General features: G+C 41.9%; 3 protein-coding genes across 9 annotated transcripts in view; 1 reads left to right on the forward strand and 2 right to left on the reverse strand.

Moving 5' to 3' along the window:
* The window catches only part of tbc1d8b (TBC1 domain family member 8B), a 20,041-nt gene extending 13,013 nt beyond the window's left edge, over nucleotides 1-7,028 (forward strand). Inside the window, exons 12-21 of one of the 6 annotated variants that reach the window (XM_053490865.1) lie at nucleotides 1-121; nucleotides 240-369; nucleotides 456-554; nucleotides 2,401-2,469; nucleotides 2,914-3,151; nucleotides 4,065-4,130; nucleotides 4,553-4,636; nucleotides 4,958-4,999; nucleotides 5,241-5,338; nucleotides 5,443-7,028. The exon at nucleotides 1-121 is cut by the window's left edge and continues 165 nt beyond it. In XM_053490865.1, the coding sequence (XP_053346840.1) occupies nucleotides 1-121; nucleotides 240-369; nucleotides 456-554; nucleotides 2,401-2,469; nucleotides 2,914-3,151; nucleotides 4,065-4,130; nucleotides 4,553-4,636; nucleotides 4,958-4,999; nucleotides 5,241-5,338; nucleotides 5,443-5,919 (1,424 nt within the window). In that variant the 3' untranslated portion in view covers nucleotides 5,920-7,028. Of the gene's footprint in view, nucleotides 122-239; nucleotides 370-455; nucleotides 555-2,400; nucleotides 2,470-2,636; nucleotides 3,152-4,064; nucleotides 4,131-4,552; nucleotides 4,637-4,957; nucleotides 5,000-5,240; nucleotides 5,339-5,442 lie in introns of those variants that run through there. The other 5 variants (XM_053490867.1, XM_053490866.1, XM_053490868.1 and 2 more) reach the window with 5 other exon arrangements.
* A 2,440-nt stretch (nucleotides 7,029-9,468) lies between these two features.
* Nucleotides 9,469-12,584, reverse strand: gja2 (gap junction protein, alpha 2). The gene is made up of 2 exons (XM_053490871.1): nucleotides 12,466-12,584; nucleotides 9,469-11,588 (listed from the first exon to the last, which is right to left on the reverse strand). The coding sequence occupies exon 2, from the start codon at nucleotides 11,502-11,504 to the stop codon at nucleotides 10,455-10,457; it is 1,050 nt and encodes a 349-aa protein (XP_053346846.1). The 5' UTR covers nucleotides 11,505-11,588; nucleotides 12,466-12,584; the 3' UTR covers nucleotides 9,469-10,454.
* Nucleotides 12,585-13,527: 943 nt separating this feature from the next.
* On the reverse strand, nucleotides 13,528-15,258 carry gjb1a (gap junction protein beta 1a). Of its 2 annotated transcripts, none has more exons than XM_053490877.1 (2): nucleotides 15,010-15,258; nucleotides 13,528-14,905 (listed from the first exon to the last, which is right to left on the reverse strand). In XM_053490877.1, the coding sequence occupies exon 2, from the start codon at nucleotides 14,896-14,898 to the stop codon at nucleotides 14,182-14,184; it is 717 nt and encodes a 238-aa protein (XP_053346852.1). In that variant the 5' UTR covers nucleotides 14,899-14,905; nucleotides 15,010-15,258; the 3' UTR covers nucleotides 13,528-14,181. The 2 variants fall into 2 exon arrangements, with proteins under 2 accessions (XP_053346852.1, XP_053346851.1); XM_053490876.1 differs by having other exon boundaries at nucleotides 14,997-15,258.
* Between the last annotated feature and the right edge of the window lie 1,995 nt (nucleotides 15,259-17,253).

The following is a 17,253-nucleotide window of genomic DNA, read 5'->3' on the forward strand; positions in this document are numbered from 1 at the left end:
ACTGTTTCTTCTACGATGGAATCCGCTTCATCCTCCAGCTCGCTCTAACCATCATACACTGCAACATGTCCCGCCTCCTCCGCTGCCATGACGACGCCGAGGCAGTCACTGCCCTCAACAGGTGACCTATTATTCTCTAACACTTGGATATTATTCATGTGGAACATACACCATTCTCAGTGCGCACACACACGCACACTCGCGCACTCACTCTCACACTAGGGGATGATGTGTGTCAGGTTTTTTGACAGTGTGGTGAATAAGGACAGTCCACTTCCAGCCACGGTACAGCAGGCCACAGCAGCGACCAATCACAGCGCAGATCAGGGTACCGTAGACATCACTGACCTCATCAGAGAGGCATATGAGGTATATTTATATATACACACACTATCGTAAGTGTTTCTGTAGTTTAAATTTTATAACGTGTGTGTGTATGTGTGTGCGCGTGTTAGAGGTTTGGTGACATTCGGTGGGAGGATGTGGAAAACATGCGCAAACGCAACAAACTGTACGTCATTCACACACTTGAAGAGACGACAAAACAAAATGTTGTGAGTAAAACAAATTCAACTAAAACACAACTGTAACGCACTACAGATACACACTACAGTACACATACACGCTACAGTACACATACACGCTACAGTACACATACACGCTACAGTACACATACACGCTACAGTACAGATACACGCTACAGTACACATACACGCTACAGTACACATACACGCTACAGTACAGATACACGCTACAGTACAGATACACGCTACAGTACAGATACACGCTACAGTACAGATACACGCTACAGTACACATACACGCTACAGTACAGATACACGCTACAGTACACATACACGCCACAGTACAGATACACGCCACAGTACAGATACACGCTACAGTACACATACACGCTACAGTCCACATACACGCTACAGTCCACATACACGCTACAGTACAGATACACGCTACAGTACAGATACACGCTACAGTACACATACACGCTACAGTACACATACACGCTACAGTACACATACACGCTACAGTACACATACACGCCACAGTACACATACACGCCACAGTACACATACACGCCACAGTACACATACACGCCACAGTACACATACACGCCACAGTACAGATACACGCCACAGTACAGATACACGCCACAGTACAGATACACGCCACAGTACAGATACACGCCACAGTACAGATACACGCCACAGTACACATACACGCCACAGTACAGATACACGCCACAGTACACATACACGCCACAGTACACATACACGCCACAGTACAGATACACGCCACAGTACAGATACACGCCACAGTACAGATACACGCCACAGTACAGATACACGCCACAGTACAGATACACGCTACAGTACAGATACACGCTACAGTACACATACACGCCACAGTACACATACACGCCACAGTACACATACACGCCACAGTACAGATACACGCCACAGTACAGATACACGCCACAGTACACATACACGCTACAGTACACATACACGCCACAGTACACATACACGCCACAGTACACATACACGCCACAGTACAGATACACGCCACAGTACAGATACACGCCACAGTACAGATACACGCCACAGTACACATACACGCCACAGTACACATACACGCCACAGTACACATACACGCCACAGTACACATACACGCCACAGTACAGATACACGCCACAGTACACATACACGCCACAGTACACATACACGCCACAGTACACATACACGCTACAGTACACATACACGCTACAGTACACATACACGCCACAGTACAGATACACGCCACAGTACAGATACACGCCACAGTACAGATACACGCCACAGTACACATACACGCCACAGTACACATACACGCCACAGTACAGATACACGCCACAGTACAGATACACGCCACAGTACAGATACACGCTACAGTACACATACACGCTACAGTACACATACACGCTACAGTACACATACACGCTACAGTACAGATACACGCTACAGTACAGATACACGCTACAGTACACATACACGCTACAGTACACATACACGCTACAGTACACATACACGCTACAGTACACATACACGCTACAGTACACATACACGCTACAGTACACATACACGCTACAGTACACATACACGCTACAGTACACATACACGCTACAGTACACATACACGCCACAGTACACATACACGCCACAGTACACATACACGCCACAGTACACATACACGCTACAGTACAGATACACGCTACAGTACAGATACACGCTACAGTACACATACACGCCACAGTACACATACACGCTACAGTTACACACTATAGTACAATTTTTATTATATAATTAGCTTAGTTATCAGTTATACTAACCTTTTTGTTTAATGTTTAGTTGCGGGTTGTTGCTCAGGATGTGAAGTTTAGCATCTCTCAGCTGGAGGAGCTGTACTTACTGTTTAAGGTAACACACACACACACACACACACACACACACACACACACAGACACTACACGTTTGTATTTCGTCCTTTTTATTCCTTTATTCAGTTCATAGTGTGTGAATTTACCTCCAGCCTCCTAACACACAGTATGAGTGCAGTTCAATCCCTGCTATCTGTTATCACCCAGATGAGGATGGGTTCCCTGTTGAGTCTGGTTCCTCTCAAGGTTTCTTCCTATTACCATCTCAGGGAGTTTTTCCTTGCCACTGTCACCCTCGACTTCTTCACCAGGGACAAACTGACCATCTTGATTCATACAAATTCACATCTCATACACACTTAAATAATTCTTTTGAACTTAGACAGACACAGATACACACACATATCCTGAGAATCCGCAGTTAGCAGCTCCAGCTGTTGTGTGTGTGTGTGTGTGTGTGTGTGTGTGTGTGTGTGTGATTTAGCGGCAGCACTTCCTTAGCTGTTACTGGTCAGTGAACAGTCCGGCTCTGCAGAATCACGACCCGAGTCTGCCGTATCTCGACCAGTACCAACTGGACCTGGACCAGTTCAGCTTGCTTTTCACCCTGCTGTTACCATGGAAACAGGCACTAAAACCCATGCTGGTGCGCTCAGCCTTCCGGCTCGCAGACGACAACCAGGATGGACTCATCAACTTCAAAGAGTTCATATACTTGCTGGGTAACTGCCCGACCTCTGACCTTACTTTCACACACACATGTCCTTAATCCGTAACTGTGTGTGTGGGTGTGTTCCAGTGAATCCCATCTTGTTACTAAATATGACTGCACATTACTGAGGGAGTCGACCTGAATTTTCTCGACCTGAATTTGTGATGTTGAAAAATAATAAAGGTTGCATTTTTAACACATTTTAGTACAGAAATTTAGTAACTTGAATATTTTTGGCATTGAGTTTTGAATGTTCGAATTACATTTTTATTCATAATATCCAACCACAATAAATTGCAGTGCCAAAAATTTCAAGCATTTTAAATACTGTAAGGATTTTTCAATTTAAATCAAATTGCAATGCAAAAAGAAAGTACTGCAACAAGATTTTTTTCAGTTCATGTAATTCAACATGAAATTTTGCCACTGTTTTACTTCCATAAACAGATCGTCACTTCGCAGGAAGTGGACATAAAAAATTTCACCTTCAGTTATTGCACCTTACTGGAGCGTGAAAGAGGATTTATATATCATAATTATTGAGGACGACATCATATTAATAAGACACAATAAACTTAAATTTAATCAAGAAATACTTAGTAAAGATCTGTGTGTCTTGTAAATTGATCAAATAGTTTACAGTTTATTTTACAAGTTAGACACGGTGCAGTCGTATATGTTTTATAATGGTATCAGTTTTTCTTTCAATAAATATTCAATATGTTACTATGATAACGCATGGAGGAAGTGATGTCTGTGCTTCTCTAAGGGAAGTTCCCTCAAACTGCGATCCCTGCACACGGAGCAAAAATTAGGGAGCACCCTTCAAAGTACACTTCGGAATGGAACACAGTGTGTGTGAGTGTGTGTGCGTGCGTGTGTGTGTGTGTCTGTCTGTCTAACTGTCTGTCTGTATTTTACAGACATTCTATACAATGGCTCATTTACAGAGAAGCTGAAGTTTTTCTATAAACTTCATCTCCAACAAGGTACAATACATCCTGCTCCCTACATCCTCCACCCTGCTCCTTACTCCCTTCTCCCTACACCCTGCTCCTTACTCCCTTCTCACTATACCCTGCTACCTAAACCTTGCTCCCTAAACCATACTCCCTGCTCTCTACACCTTCCTCCCTACAACCTAAATCTTGCTTCTTACACCCTACACCCTACTCACTACTTCCTACTTATAGCACGCTACACCCTACACTGTCCTGTATGTACATGACAAACTGCTAAATCCCTATGTCTCACTTCCTGTTCCCTACTTGCTCCATGCTGCTCTGTGTGTGTATTTCCTGTTTCCTTTTTGTTGTGAAATTTACAGTGTAATGATTAATAGGTAATGTGAGCGGTAGTAAAAATAAAATGTTTGTGTGTGTGTGTGTGTGTGTGGGTGTGTTTGTTTCAGCAGATGCTCCTGTCTGTAAGGCTTTGAGGTCTCATGCCTCTCCTGTCCCTGCTGAAGGTCTCTCTTTCTCTGCTCGTCTTTCTGGTCAGCTGTCACTCGTTTTCTTCACTCCTTCTCTGCACTTTACTTCCTTTACTCTGTGTGTGTGTGTGTGTGTGTGTGTGTGTGTGTGTGTGTGTGTGTGTGTGGAAGAGGGCAGACTCTTGGGGAGGAACCCAGACTAAATTAGGGAAAAATACATTTTAGGAGGGGCAGATATGTCCAGACTGCAGACAGTTTTAGTTTTGACTTTTATTTGTTTACATTTAAATTAAGATTTTTTTACCTTGTCATGTACAGTATGTTTTAGAGCGGTCTAAATTTCTTGGTAATTAGTTAACAGACTGTGTCCTTTCCTGTGTTTAGAGCACACTAATGATGGCGTGATACGGAAAAGTCCAGAAAGAGGTGATATATAATCCCTTCATCCCATCATTCATGATGTTCTATCAATCCTGTCTCACTTTCTGTCACCTGTCTCAGTCTAACCTGTCTCAATCACTCTTATCTGTCTGACTGTCTCTCACTTCATCTCTCTCTAACCTGTCTCGTTTCAACTAATGTGTCTCACCCTCTTCCAGCTCCCCTATTCCATGCATCAATCTGTATTCAGTTAACCTGTTTTTGTGTCTCTCTCTTCCCTCCTTAGCTCGTGGGAAGGTAGATCTGCACGAGTACCTGAAACAGTGGCAGGACGAGTTACAGAAGAAGGAGGAGAACATCAAGGACCTGCCTCGAATTAAACAGGTACACACACACACACACACAGATGGACAGACATGCCCACAAACATACTTTGTGCAACAATATGAGACTTTGTGTGTGTGTGTGTGTGTGTGTGTGTGTGTTAGGCCGAGTTTGTTCTTCTGTCTAAGACTCTGTACAACATTTTCCATGGTGATGAGGAGGAAGAGCTTCTGTATCGTGCTGTTGCCCGGGTAACCAGCTTGTTATTACGAATGGAGGAGGCAGGGCGAAAGCTCCAGATACCCCAGGCACCACAGGCCACACCTCCAACATCACAAGAAATTGGGAGCACTTCCCCCCAAACACCTGCGTCTCTGTCCACCGATCCTTCCCCTTCTCCTGATACAGGCTCCGCCTCCTCGGCTACTAGTAGCCCTACAGGGACAGGTAGCTCAGCCAAGACCACGCCTCCAGACACGCCCTCTCCTCAGGATGGGGGCAGTGACTGGAGTTTCTCGTTCGAGCAGATTCTTGCATCATTACTGAACGAACCGTGCGTTGTTACATTTTTTGAGAGGACCACAGACACACAGACACTTATTACACACGCACATACACACCAGCCCACGTGTGTTCACTGAATACACACACACGTACACACACAAAAGTAATTAGGAAAGTAAAATTGTTAGCTGTAACAATCAGTTGCGAATCTGAATGCATAAACATTAATGCTATGGAATATGCAAATTAAGCATAGCTAATAGAATTTAATTTTATGTATTTCCCGATTAAGTGTAAGGTTTCACTCAGTGTGTCTTTTCGTGACTATGTGTAAGAGAAGCAGATAATGCTTTGAGGTTTGTCCTGTGTGTTCTGCTTTTGCCTGTCTCAAATGAACTTGTGTGTTCTACAGTGTTATTGTGCTGCAGTATGTGTGTATAAATAAGGATGATCAGTGAATATTAATGGACAAGAAATCTCCAAAGTTCTTCAAAATTATTATAATTATTACATAAATGCTTCAGCATTTTTACCAGATAATTAGTAATTATTGATTAATAATCATTTATTTATCAGAGATATTAATTAATTATAAACAATGTTAACAGATCAAAGAGTATTTATCTTGTCTCAGGTTATATACAGTGTATATCTGTATTACCTAATAATTAACAACCTTATATCATTACCATTGTTACAAACCGTGTGTGTGTGTGTGTGTGTGTGTGTGGGAGAGAGAGAGAGAGAGACTAAGCTCTATTGAACACACATATACACACACACACACACACACACACTCACACACACACTAGCTATCTTGCCATAACAGTGATTGTCATTTTGTTGAAGATGTATGTATGTATGTATGTATGTATGTATGTATGTATGTATGTATGTATGTATGTATAGAATATGTAAATGAGCTAATTTCCAATCACAAAACAGATATCTGGATATAATATCATGTGACACATCATCAGGGGTGGTCAGGGTTTAGATTGTGTTTTTATGATCATGTTGAAAGAAATCATAATGTGGACCATGACAGCATTGCTTTGTGTTTCTCTTTTTCTTTTTTTCTGTGCAAACACATATTTGTGTGTGTGTGTGTGTGTGTGTGTGTGTGTGTTTGTTCTGGCTGTTTGTGCCTCTTACTTAAGCCACTTTCATGGATGTCACATATGAATGTATGTACCTGTGAAATTAAGGAGAGAAATAAACTCATGAATAAGGGCAAGTTTAATAATTGTGCGTGCGTGTATGTGTTCGCAATTTACTTTGAAAACTTTTCTGAATAAGTGTGGGTGTTCATAGTAAGATAATTAAGAACTTAAACAGAAGAACAGACCAATCCGTGGTCAGACTCAGAAAGATAAGTAATGTAAGTAAAGAGGCGGCATTCAAAATGAGAAGGTCATCCTGGAATAGCCCACTTCCCATGACTAACCTCCGACTTCTGACCCTGCACCTGTTGGATTTATATAGAACGGCTGCGAGAAGTGCACTGGGGTCTTTCATATTCTAGTTCTCCTTGTGCTGGGAATGATTATCACTTAGTGTACTCAATATTCACATGATTTTTCAGGCTTATGAATGAAGGGATCTTAAAATTACTCAATTTATTGTCACAATACATTTAATATACAGGAAACACTTGATTTTTGTCAGAAATGCAGGTTTACTTTTGGAATTGCATGATTTACAGCAAAATTTCTTCAAGATTATTACATTTAGCTCAGGATTATGTATTTACGTGAAGTGTAATTGATTACCTTTGATTACCTGGAGTACTAGATTTGCCTCAGACAAAATAGATTTACCTCAGGGGTGTTAGATTTACCTCAGATCTTTCTTAGAATTACTTAACATACCTCAGATTTACCTCAGATTTACCTCAGAATTACTACATTTATTTCAAATGGATATCAGGAATACTCGATTTTTCTTAGACAAATTAGTCTGAGATAGATATGGTAAGCCAAGGTAAATGTAGTACTGCTGAGGTAAGTCTGAAGTAAATCTAAATCATCTGATGTGAATCTAGTAATCCTAATGTAAATCTGGGGTGAATCTAGTATCCTGTAGTAAACCTGGGGTAAATCCACTCCTAAGGTAATTTTAGCACTCCGGAGGTAATTACAGTAATGCTGAGATAACTCAGGAGTGCTAGATTTACCTCAGGAGTGGTAGATTTAGCCCAGGATTACTTCAGGAGTACTAGATTTACCTCAGATTTACATCAGGATTACTAGATTTACCCAGATGTACCTTAGAATTTTTTATATTTACTTTAGATTTTACTTAGGGGTACTAGATTTTCCTCAGACAAAGTAGATTTACCTCATGGGTGGTAGAATTAGCTCAGGTTCACTTCAGAAATACTCAATTTGGCTCAAGATAACTTGATTTACCTTAGATTTATTTTAGATTTACCTCAGAATTACTAGAGTTACTTCAGATTTACCTCAGGGGTACTAGATTTACTTCATACATACCTCAGAAGTACTACATTTACCTCAGATTTACCTCAGGGGTACTAGATTTACTTCATACTTACCTCAGAAGTACTACATTTAACTCGTATCTACCTCAAGAGTACTGCATTTACCTCAGATCTACCCCAGGAGTACTGCATTTACCTCAGGAGTACTAGATTTACTTTAGACTTCGTATATTCACCTCAGGTCTACTTTAGTGGTCCTGAATTAACTTATATTTTTCACATGATTGCTAGACTTTTTTTACCTCATGCTGGACTAGTATTTACCGTAATATTACTAGGTTTACCTCAGGATTACTGTATTTACCTAACGTTTCCTTTATTTGTCTTAAGAGTACAAGATTTACCATATGTTTACCTCAGTAGTACTTGAGTTATCTCAGGATTACTATATTTAGCTCCGTAACTTCCACAATTTTGATGTTGTAAAGCTGCTTTGCGGCAATAAAAATTGTTAAAACGTTATGAAGATAAAATAAAATTAAATTGAATTACGTCAGGAGTATTATATGTACCTCAGGAGTGGTAGTTTTAGCCCAGGTTTACCTCTGAATTGCTAGAATTACCTCACATGTACTAGACATAGGACAGATTTATACTGGAAGTACTAGATTTACCCCAGGATTACTGTATTTATACTGGGAGTACTAGATTTACCCCAGGATTACTGTATTTATACTGGAAGTACTAGATTTGCCTGATACTAATGATTTAACGCTACTAGTGTTTCTCTGTAGTGTCAGCTGGCTTGCTTTTTGTTAATGGTGTTTATTAGCCTCTGCTGTTGTTGCTGTGCTGCAATTTCAGCCCAAAATGTTGTGCAAGTGTTTGAAGGTCACTACAGTAGAACAGAACTAGGAGGCATTCAGGCCTGGACATGTAGCAGTGAGCTCACAGAGACGTTGTCAATTGGGAAATAACGTTAACAGGATGTTTTAAAGAGGAAGCATGTGAAGAAAGCTGGTGAACAAATCCACACTAATAACTTAGGGACAATCTGATAACCACAGCTGGTGTATGGGGATGGCACCGTTTACTGCTACTATCAGTCTTTTAGATGTAAGGTACAATTATTGCAAAATTAAAATATAATTTTCTTTATACATATGTCACATTGTTTTTGTCTACAACACGAAGAGTCTTGTAAAAGACTAATTGAAACTCATATTTTATTAATAAACACACAAGAAAAAGGTTGGCTCAGACTGCAGTTACCATGGCAATACACAGTAAAAACATAGTAAGAACACAGTAATAAACTTTTGGCAATTCATTAAGATTTGATTTACATTCAACCATGAATAAACCACCAACAAGCAAATTACATGTTAAATGATCAAACATTAAAGTTAATTAAACAATGTTATGGTTAATACTAGTAATAGGAAACCAGAAAACCAGAAGGTTCTGGTTCCTATAAAATAAAACTAATAATGCTAGTAAATAAAAGGCTATTGGCTGTATAATACCCATCTAAAATATTTCTTTTAAACCAGCAATAAGATTGGGAGGTTTAGTTCTTAAACGCTTAAGTACTTAAAACTGTAAGAAATGCTTGTAAATTATCAGTATAGAACAAACACTAATGCTAGCACAATAACGGTGTAAAATCAGGTAGTAGAATAGCAGCAGGGCTAAGGTCAGTTTATTAGAAGGATTAATATTGCTTTTTCACTAGCCGAACGTCTCATATTGGGATGCTAGGTGTTGTGAAAGCGTTTTTAAAAAGTAGTGCAAACACTAGTGCTACAATATTAGCACTGTATAAAGTCCTGGTAGGGTCGGAGATGGCCAGTCCAGATGCTGGTGAACAAAAACATGTCTAATGCTTATATATTGTATTAAATGGTAGTAAACAGCGACACAAGCTACAGTTTTTAAATGAGCAGTAAGGTAAATGCTGTGGCCCCGAATCATTGGGAGGAACTCCATCGTGTCAGTTAAGTCCAGTTTGCCTCTCTTTCTGTTTCTCTTCCCATCTTATCATACACTTTTGAGTTTCTACTAGTTTTACTGCTGTCATTTCATCCTTCAAAACACGCATTCATCTCTGAAAAACTCTGAAAAGGCTAATTCTGTAACACTACCCTCGTGTCACGTTAGCTCTAAGCTGAAAGCTGGTGACTAATTATTGTAGGAAATTCTGGTGTTGATTAGATACAAACAGGTATCTCATATCTTTAGATCATCCAATCTGCTCTTGTTGTTGCTATAGCGACTAGCATAGCTTGGCCTGCGCTGAAAATAGGGTGATCCAGGGGCGGAGGTTGAGGTTTTCTTCACCCTGGTTTCATCAGGTTTGGTTTCCACAGGGTCAGGTTTGGTCTCCGTGGTGATGCGCTCAACAGCAAGGTTATCGTTGTTCTGTTTATGGGCGGAGCGACTGGAGTATGCAGGAAATGAGCCGTCATTGTCTGGGAGTTTGTACTGATGCTCAGGGGGTGGGGCATGAGCAGGGAAATAGGGGTAACTGGCAACAAATGGAATGACAGCTTCCTCACTAGGTGTTTTGGAGGAAGATTCAGAGAGCGAATGGCGATAACGGAGACCCTGGCGACACTTGGTGAAGCCAAGGTGGTACATCTCCACTAAATTGAGGAGAAGTGACACGCATGCTACAGCTAGCATGAACAGGATGAAGATAGTTTTCTCTGTAGGGCGGGAGATGTAGCAGTTTACAGTATTGGGACACGGCCAGCTGCTGCATGTGTACATGGGCTTGAGCTCGAAGCCGTACAAGAAGTATTGCGCCACCAGAAATCCCACCTCCAGAAGTGTTTTGAAAATAACATTGAGCACATAAGTACGAAGCAGTGCCCCCTGCAGCCTGATCTTCCCCTGTTCATCCCGAATTGTCGCTGGGACCTTCGCTGCTTTCCCAGTGCCTTCCTGATCCAGGCGCTTATGCTTGTCCTCCATGCGTAGCAGGTGCAGGATGTGTCCCAGGTATATTAGGGTGGGAACAGACACGAAGATGATCTGCATGACCCAGAAGCGGATGTGCGAGATGGGAAAAGTGCGGTCATAGCAGACGTTCTGACAACCGGGCTGCTTGGTGTCGCACGTGAACCCTGACTGCTCATCACCCCAGACTTTCTCTGCTGCTGCTCCTAGAACCAGGATCCTGAAGATGAAGAGCACAGACAGCCAGACCTTTCCCACCACGGTGGAGTGCTCCTGAGCGCTCTCCAACAACTTCCCCAACGAACTCCAATCCCCCATGAGTATGCACACACAGTGTGAGCAAGAGAGAGAGAGATTCAAAGGAAACTAAGATGAGATACTATGGTAAGAGAGAGTGAAAGACTAGGTAAGAGAAAGGAGATAAGAAGGTAAGAAAAGAAACAGTGGAAGAGACAGAAACAGGAAAGAGAAACAAATTGAAATCAGTAATCACTGGCATGTTCACACAACAGAAACATATTCAAACACTGTGTAGTTCTTACTCTGAGAGTTCTAGAATTCTACTGTAATGTGAATAATATCTAACAACCAGTTATTTAATATATGTCTGTATGATGACAGCAAAAGAAAAAAAAACACATTGCATAACACAAAACAGGGTAGTGGGGTCAGAACAAAGGAAAGTGAATCGGAATTAATCAGTGGAATTAGTGATAATGAGTTAAAACAGAAAAGCAAAAGCATTTAAGACATAATGTCATAATGAATCTGTAGAGTGAATCATAATGATTCAAAAGAATTTTTATTCATGAATCAACCCTGGTAATGAGTCAGTATTGTGCATCAAAATGAATGGAGTGAGAGTGGGAGTGAGTCATAATAAATCTATAAAGTGGGTCTTAATTAATCAGAGAAATTCTGATTCATGTATCCATTCTGGTAATGAATCAGTATAATAAGTCAGTAAAGTGATTCATAAGGAATGAGTAGAAACAGTGGTAATGAGTCAGTATAGAAAATCATAATGAGTCAAAGAATAATCAGGACAAAAGATTTACAAAAGAAAAATCTGATAAACTCATTTAAGCTGGTGAGTTTAAGTGTATGATGATTTGTGTGTGTGTGTGTGTGTGTGTGTGTAGTTTAAAAACTATAATATATAACTATAATAATTTAGGTTAAGCGAGGTTATAAAGAATAAGTTTTTAGAAATCAATAGAAACGCATTGTTGGCATGTGTGTGTGTATGTGTGTGTGATATCAGGAAATAGGGACTTACCTTCACCATATATTCACATCCAGCATATGAGCCCTAACACACCCACCTAAAGGTAAAACCTCTCATTAAAACAGAGCAAAAACACTACTGAAGACACAAGCTATAACTGCCTGCTAAAGATCACGCCGTATGTGTGTGTGTGCGTGTGCTAGGGTTAAATTTGGCAGAGAACACAATCCTTTAGAGAGAACTGTAAACTGTGGTCTGTCTTTTTCCTGTTGATTGACAGCAGCAGAACCAATCAGGTGGCAGGGAGACGTTTAAGATTCGGCTAAATATATTCTCCCCATTTCATGGAAAACACACACACCCTCTGCATGGAGAGAGAAACACAGACAGACAGACAGACAGACAGACAGACAGACATGCAGGCAGATAGACAGACAGACAGACAGACATGCAGGCAGATAGACATGCAGACGGACAGGAACACAGGCAGGCAGAGCGCTGCACTGATGGATTAGAGAGCAGATTTCAAATTCTGACCCTACACTGACTCCACCCCAAACTCTACAGGACTACTAAAAAAAAAACCTGACCACACCCCGAACACCTACCCTAACCTTGAATCTGGCAACACTCTGACCCCATTCCTGACTTTGGCTTAAACACAGACCCTAACTCTGACTTCACCCCAAACACCAGTATTGGCTCTGATACCACCCTAAGCACTGACCCTAACCCTGACTCCACCCTAAATACTGACCCTAACCCTGACTCCACCCTAAACACTGACCTTAACCTTAGAGAGAGAGAGAGAGAGAGAGAGAGAGAGAGAGAGAGAGAGTGTACATGCCTATCCTTGGAGTGAGAAAGCTATTATTACTCTGGAACTGAACGGCTGCAGTTTGTGAATAACATCCACATTCATTCATGTCTAGGAGTGTGTCAATCAATCAACATTTATTTATATAGCACTTTACAGCACCCTAAGTTGAACCAAAGTGCTTTGGTGTGTGTGTGTGTGTGTGTGAGAGTGTGTGTAACATTCATTAACACCGATGCCTCTATTACACAGCCAGAACAACTTTTTTGGCCAGGTTATATTTATTTACTCTTTAAAATAATGTATAAAATGTTATTTATTAGCATGTGTAAATTAAACAATGAAGTTTGTGTACAACGTCTATGTTAGCCAAGACTGATTTAGTGCAATGCATTATAAGAGAAACAGTTACCACATTAGGGTTTACAACGAGGAATCACCCTGATGGAGAACTACCATAACCTCACTCACTCACTCACTCACTCATCTTCTATACCTCTTTATCTTGTATTCGGGGTCACGAGGTCCTGGAGCCTATCCCAGGAGGCTTAGGGCACGAGGCACTGTACACCCTGGACAGCGTGCCAATCCATCGCAGGGCACTATCATAACCTATTCGGTCAGTTATTCACATATACTCCGTCCTGCCACAGTTACTGTTATTCAGCATAACACTCCTCAGCACAGGATTAGCTAAATCCAGTCAGCGAACTGAATCAGGGTGGGGCTTAAGTTTTATTTCTTCATCATGTATGACATCTCCACAATGGTTTATCTAATGTTAGCTAGATCGTTACTGAACTTCAAGAGTTATTCAATCTCATTATTGCTCAAATATGTTAAACATTGGTGTGTTTATTTATCACATAATGAAAGTAAGTGTGTGTCAGTGTGAGTGTCGTGATCTAGTCAGATGGAGCAGGGTAAACACAAGGCAGAGGTTTTTCCCTCTAGATGGAGAAAAGTTTGTGGCTAATCCAGTTCCCCAGGTGTGACTGGTCGCTGGCGTTCAGGTGTTTGTTCACAGCGCGGGAGATGAGGAAGACAATCTCCGCAATGTTGAGGAGCACACACACACCTGACACCGCCAGCATGAAGACAGTAAAGACAGTTTTCTCTGTGGGACGTGAGACGAAACAGTCGACGATGTTAGGACATGGATAGGCATCGCACTTGACCAGGCGGAACATACGGTATCCAGGGTAGATGGCGTAGAAAAGGTAGAGGAAGGCAGACTCGAAGGTGATGCGCACCAACAGACTGAGGATGTACGTCCACCAGAGGGCGCCTCTGATCTCTGTGGCCCGCGCGCCAATCCGCTCCAGCTCACCTGCACCTGTGTGACGGTGCCGCAGCTTCTTCTGCAGGTGCTTTCTGTGCACAACATGCATGTGCACCAGCAGTGTGGCGCTGGACACCAGGATGAGCTGCAGTGCCCACAAACGGATGTGTGAGATGGGGAAGAAATGGTCGTAGCATACACTGTTGCAGCCCGGCTGCTGTGTGTTGCACGTGAACTGCTCACGCTCGTCGCTCCACACGCTCTCTGCTGCAACCACCAGCACCAGCACACGGAACACAAAGAGCACCGACAGCCATACTCGACCCAGAGCCGTGGAGTGACGAGTCCCACCACTGATCACCGCATAGAATGTTGCCCAGTTCATCTTTACTCTAAATACACACACACAGAAACACAAACCATCATCTCCTAGTAAAGTTGCAAAATATTGGCACTCCATTAAACAGATAGACACACACATACACACACGTGTTACCGGATACCGTAGATGACTTTAGTGCCGATCACTTTCTAATGAAGAAACATCAGTTACACACACGCTCCATATCACTCTCAATTTCAGTGTGTGTGTGTGTTTGTGTTTCTACTGCTGAAGCAGCAGCAGCGGGTGGATCAGAACTCTCTTGCAAGAACTGCACACACACACAGATACACACACACTTTGCTTTGTGACTGAACCCACACACTCTGTGACACCCGCTGACCCTACAGTCACATGGTCCAAAAGGGGCTGCAGATTGGCTAGGAGACAAGAGGTCACAAGGCTCTGTGTGTGTGTGTGTGTGTGTGCATCATTACTTCCTATTCATCACTATTAACAATTTATGTTTGTAATGTAATATTATAAAAACACATTGCACTGGTGCTCTCTGTCTCTCACACATACACATACACCCACACACACACACACACACATATACTCACACACATGCTCAGACACACACACTGTATGAGTGTATTACTATTTGTGATGTACAACCACTTCAAACATCTCTTAACCCTTCCAGAGTGTGTGTGTGTGTGTGTGTGTGTTAGGAAGATTTTAAGTTTTGCAATGCTAATGAGTCACATTGCTGTTAGCATTAGCATACAATGGCTGCTTGTACTATTGCACTCTCAACATTTAGCTTAATGCGTGCATTAACACACACACACACACACACACACACACACACATACATAAACATTTATTATTTTACGAAATAATACATAATAAACAACCAAGGGGTGGTGGTGCTCTCACAAGTACACCTCCTTAGGTATCTTTTGTTCCGCTTATCCCAGCGACTGGCTGTGGGATTTAAAATGTTTATTTCGAAAGATGTATTCACCTTACCTTATCAAATGTTTAAATCCTTCCAGATTTTTTTATTTTATTTTCCTAGACAGAAAAAGTCTAGGTTTTCTAGACACGCACTAGAAGGTGTTTGAGGTAAAGCCCATGCAGGACGCTAGTGATTTTCAGCATTATTAAAACTAAATCCTGGATTTCCTGACTGAAGACCTCAGTCAGTCTGGAGCAACTCCAGTACCTCCACACTGAACACTTAGGTTCCACAGGGCTGTGTGCTCAGTTGACTGCTAATCACTCTGCTGACTCAAGAGTGTGCAAAGTGGACATGACCATGGTGGTTCTCGAGGTACGACAAGTCAGAGTAAGCTTTAGGAAAGCACAGAAGGAGCACTCCCCCTGAACATCAAAGGCTTCTCCATGGAGATCTAAATTCCTTCGTGTTCAACTGGTGGAGAACCTCATCTAGTCCATCTACACTATAACCAGGAAAGCTCAGCAGTGTGTCTAGTTAGTTTGTGTAGAGTGTAGAGCATCCTGAGGAGCTGCAGCACCGTCTTAAATCTCAGGGTCTGTCTCTCCTCTGTAATGGACATTTACATCACATGTGTCACCGAGCCATCATCCCCCTCTCTATATCTCTCTCATACGCACCCAAACACAATTCAAACACCATTCCATTCTCTTTTTTGTGTAATCTCTGATTTTGAAATACTACACACTAACTGTTATCTCTCTCTCTCCCTCCCTGTCTCTCTCTCTTGCCATCTTTTTCTTTGTGGAGCAACACATGCCAGTGATCCACACCTTCTCTGCCCACTGGACCTGTCTGACTCGTCCTGGTGTCCCGCTTCTGGTTTGGGAAATCGTTGCATGGAGGCCCCGTGTGATCTGACTGGAGACGGTTCCACTTTACCACAAAGACAGTTCTCTGAGGACTTTTGACTGTAAATGTAATTTACATTTACAGTTAGGCATTTGGCAGACTCTCTTATCCAGAGCGACTTACATTTTTATCTCATTACACATCTGAGCAGTTGAGGGTTAAGGGCCGCGCTCAAGGGCCCAACAGTGGTGACTTGGTGGTTGTGGGGTTTGAACCTGGGATCTTCTGAACCGTAGTCCAATGCCTTAACCACTGAGCTACCACTGGCCCTATTTAAATACGTGGGTCCCCGTTGTCCCCCACGGTCCCCAGTTGGACTAGAGAGGTTCCTCCTGATGGATGGTGCTCTACTGTGTCTTCCAGCCTGTAATTCATGTCTACACTTTCCTGCACAGTGCACTATTCTGGCAGCGGTTAATCACGTGACCAAGCGCATATTTCGGGAACATTCAGGAAAAACCGCATTTTAAAGATATAATTAATATTAAAATATTTAAACGCATTTATTTTGGTTGAATTTATTTTAGTGAGGATATTTATAG

The sequence above is a fragment of the Clarias gariepinus genome, unplaced genomic scaffold (assembly GCF_024256425.1).
Source record: "Clarias gariepinus isolate MV-2021 ecotype Netherlands unplaced genomic scaffold, CGAR_prim_01v2 scaffold_34, whole genome shotgun sequence".
Lineage (NCBI taxonomy): Eukaryota > Metazoa > Chordata > Actinopteri > Siluriformes > Clariidae > Clarias > Clarias gariepinus.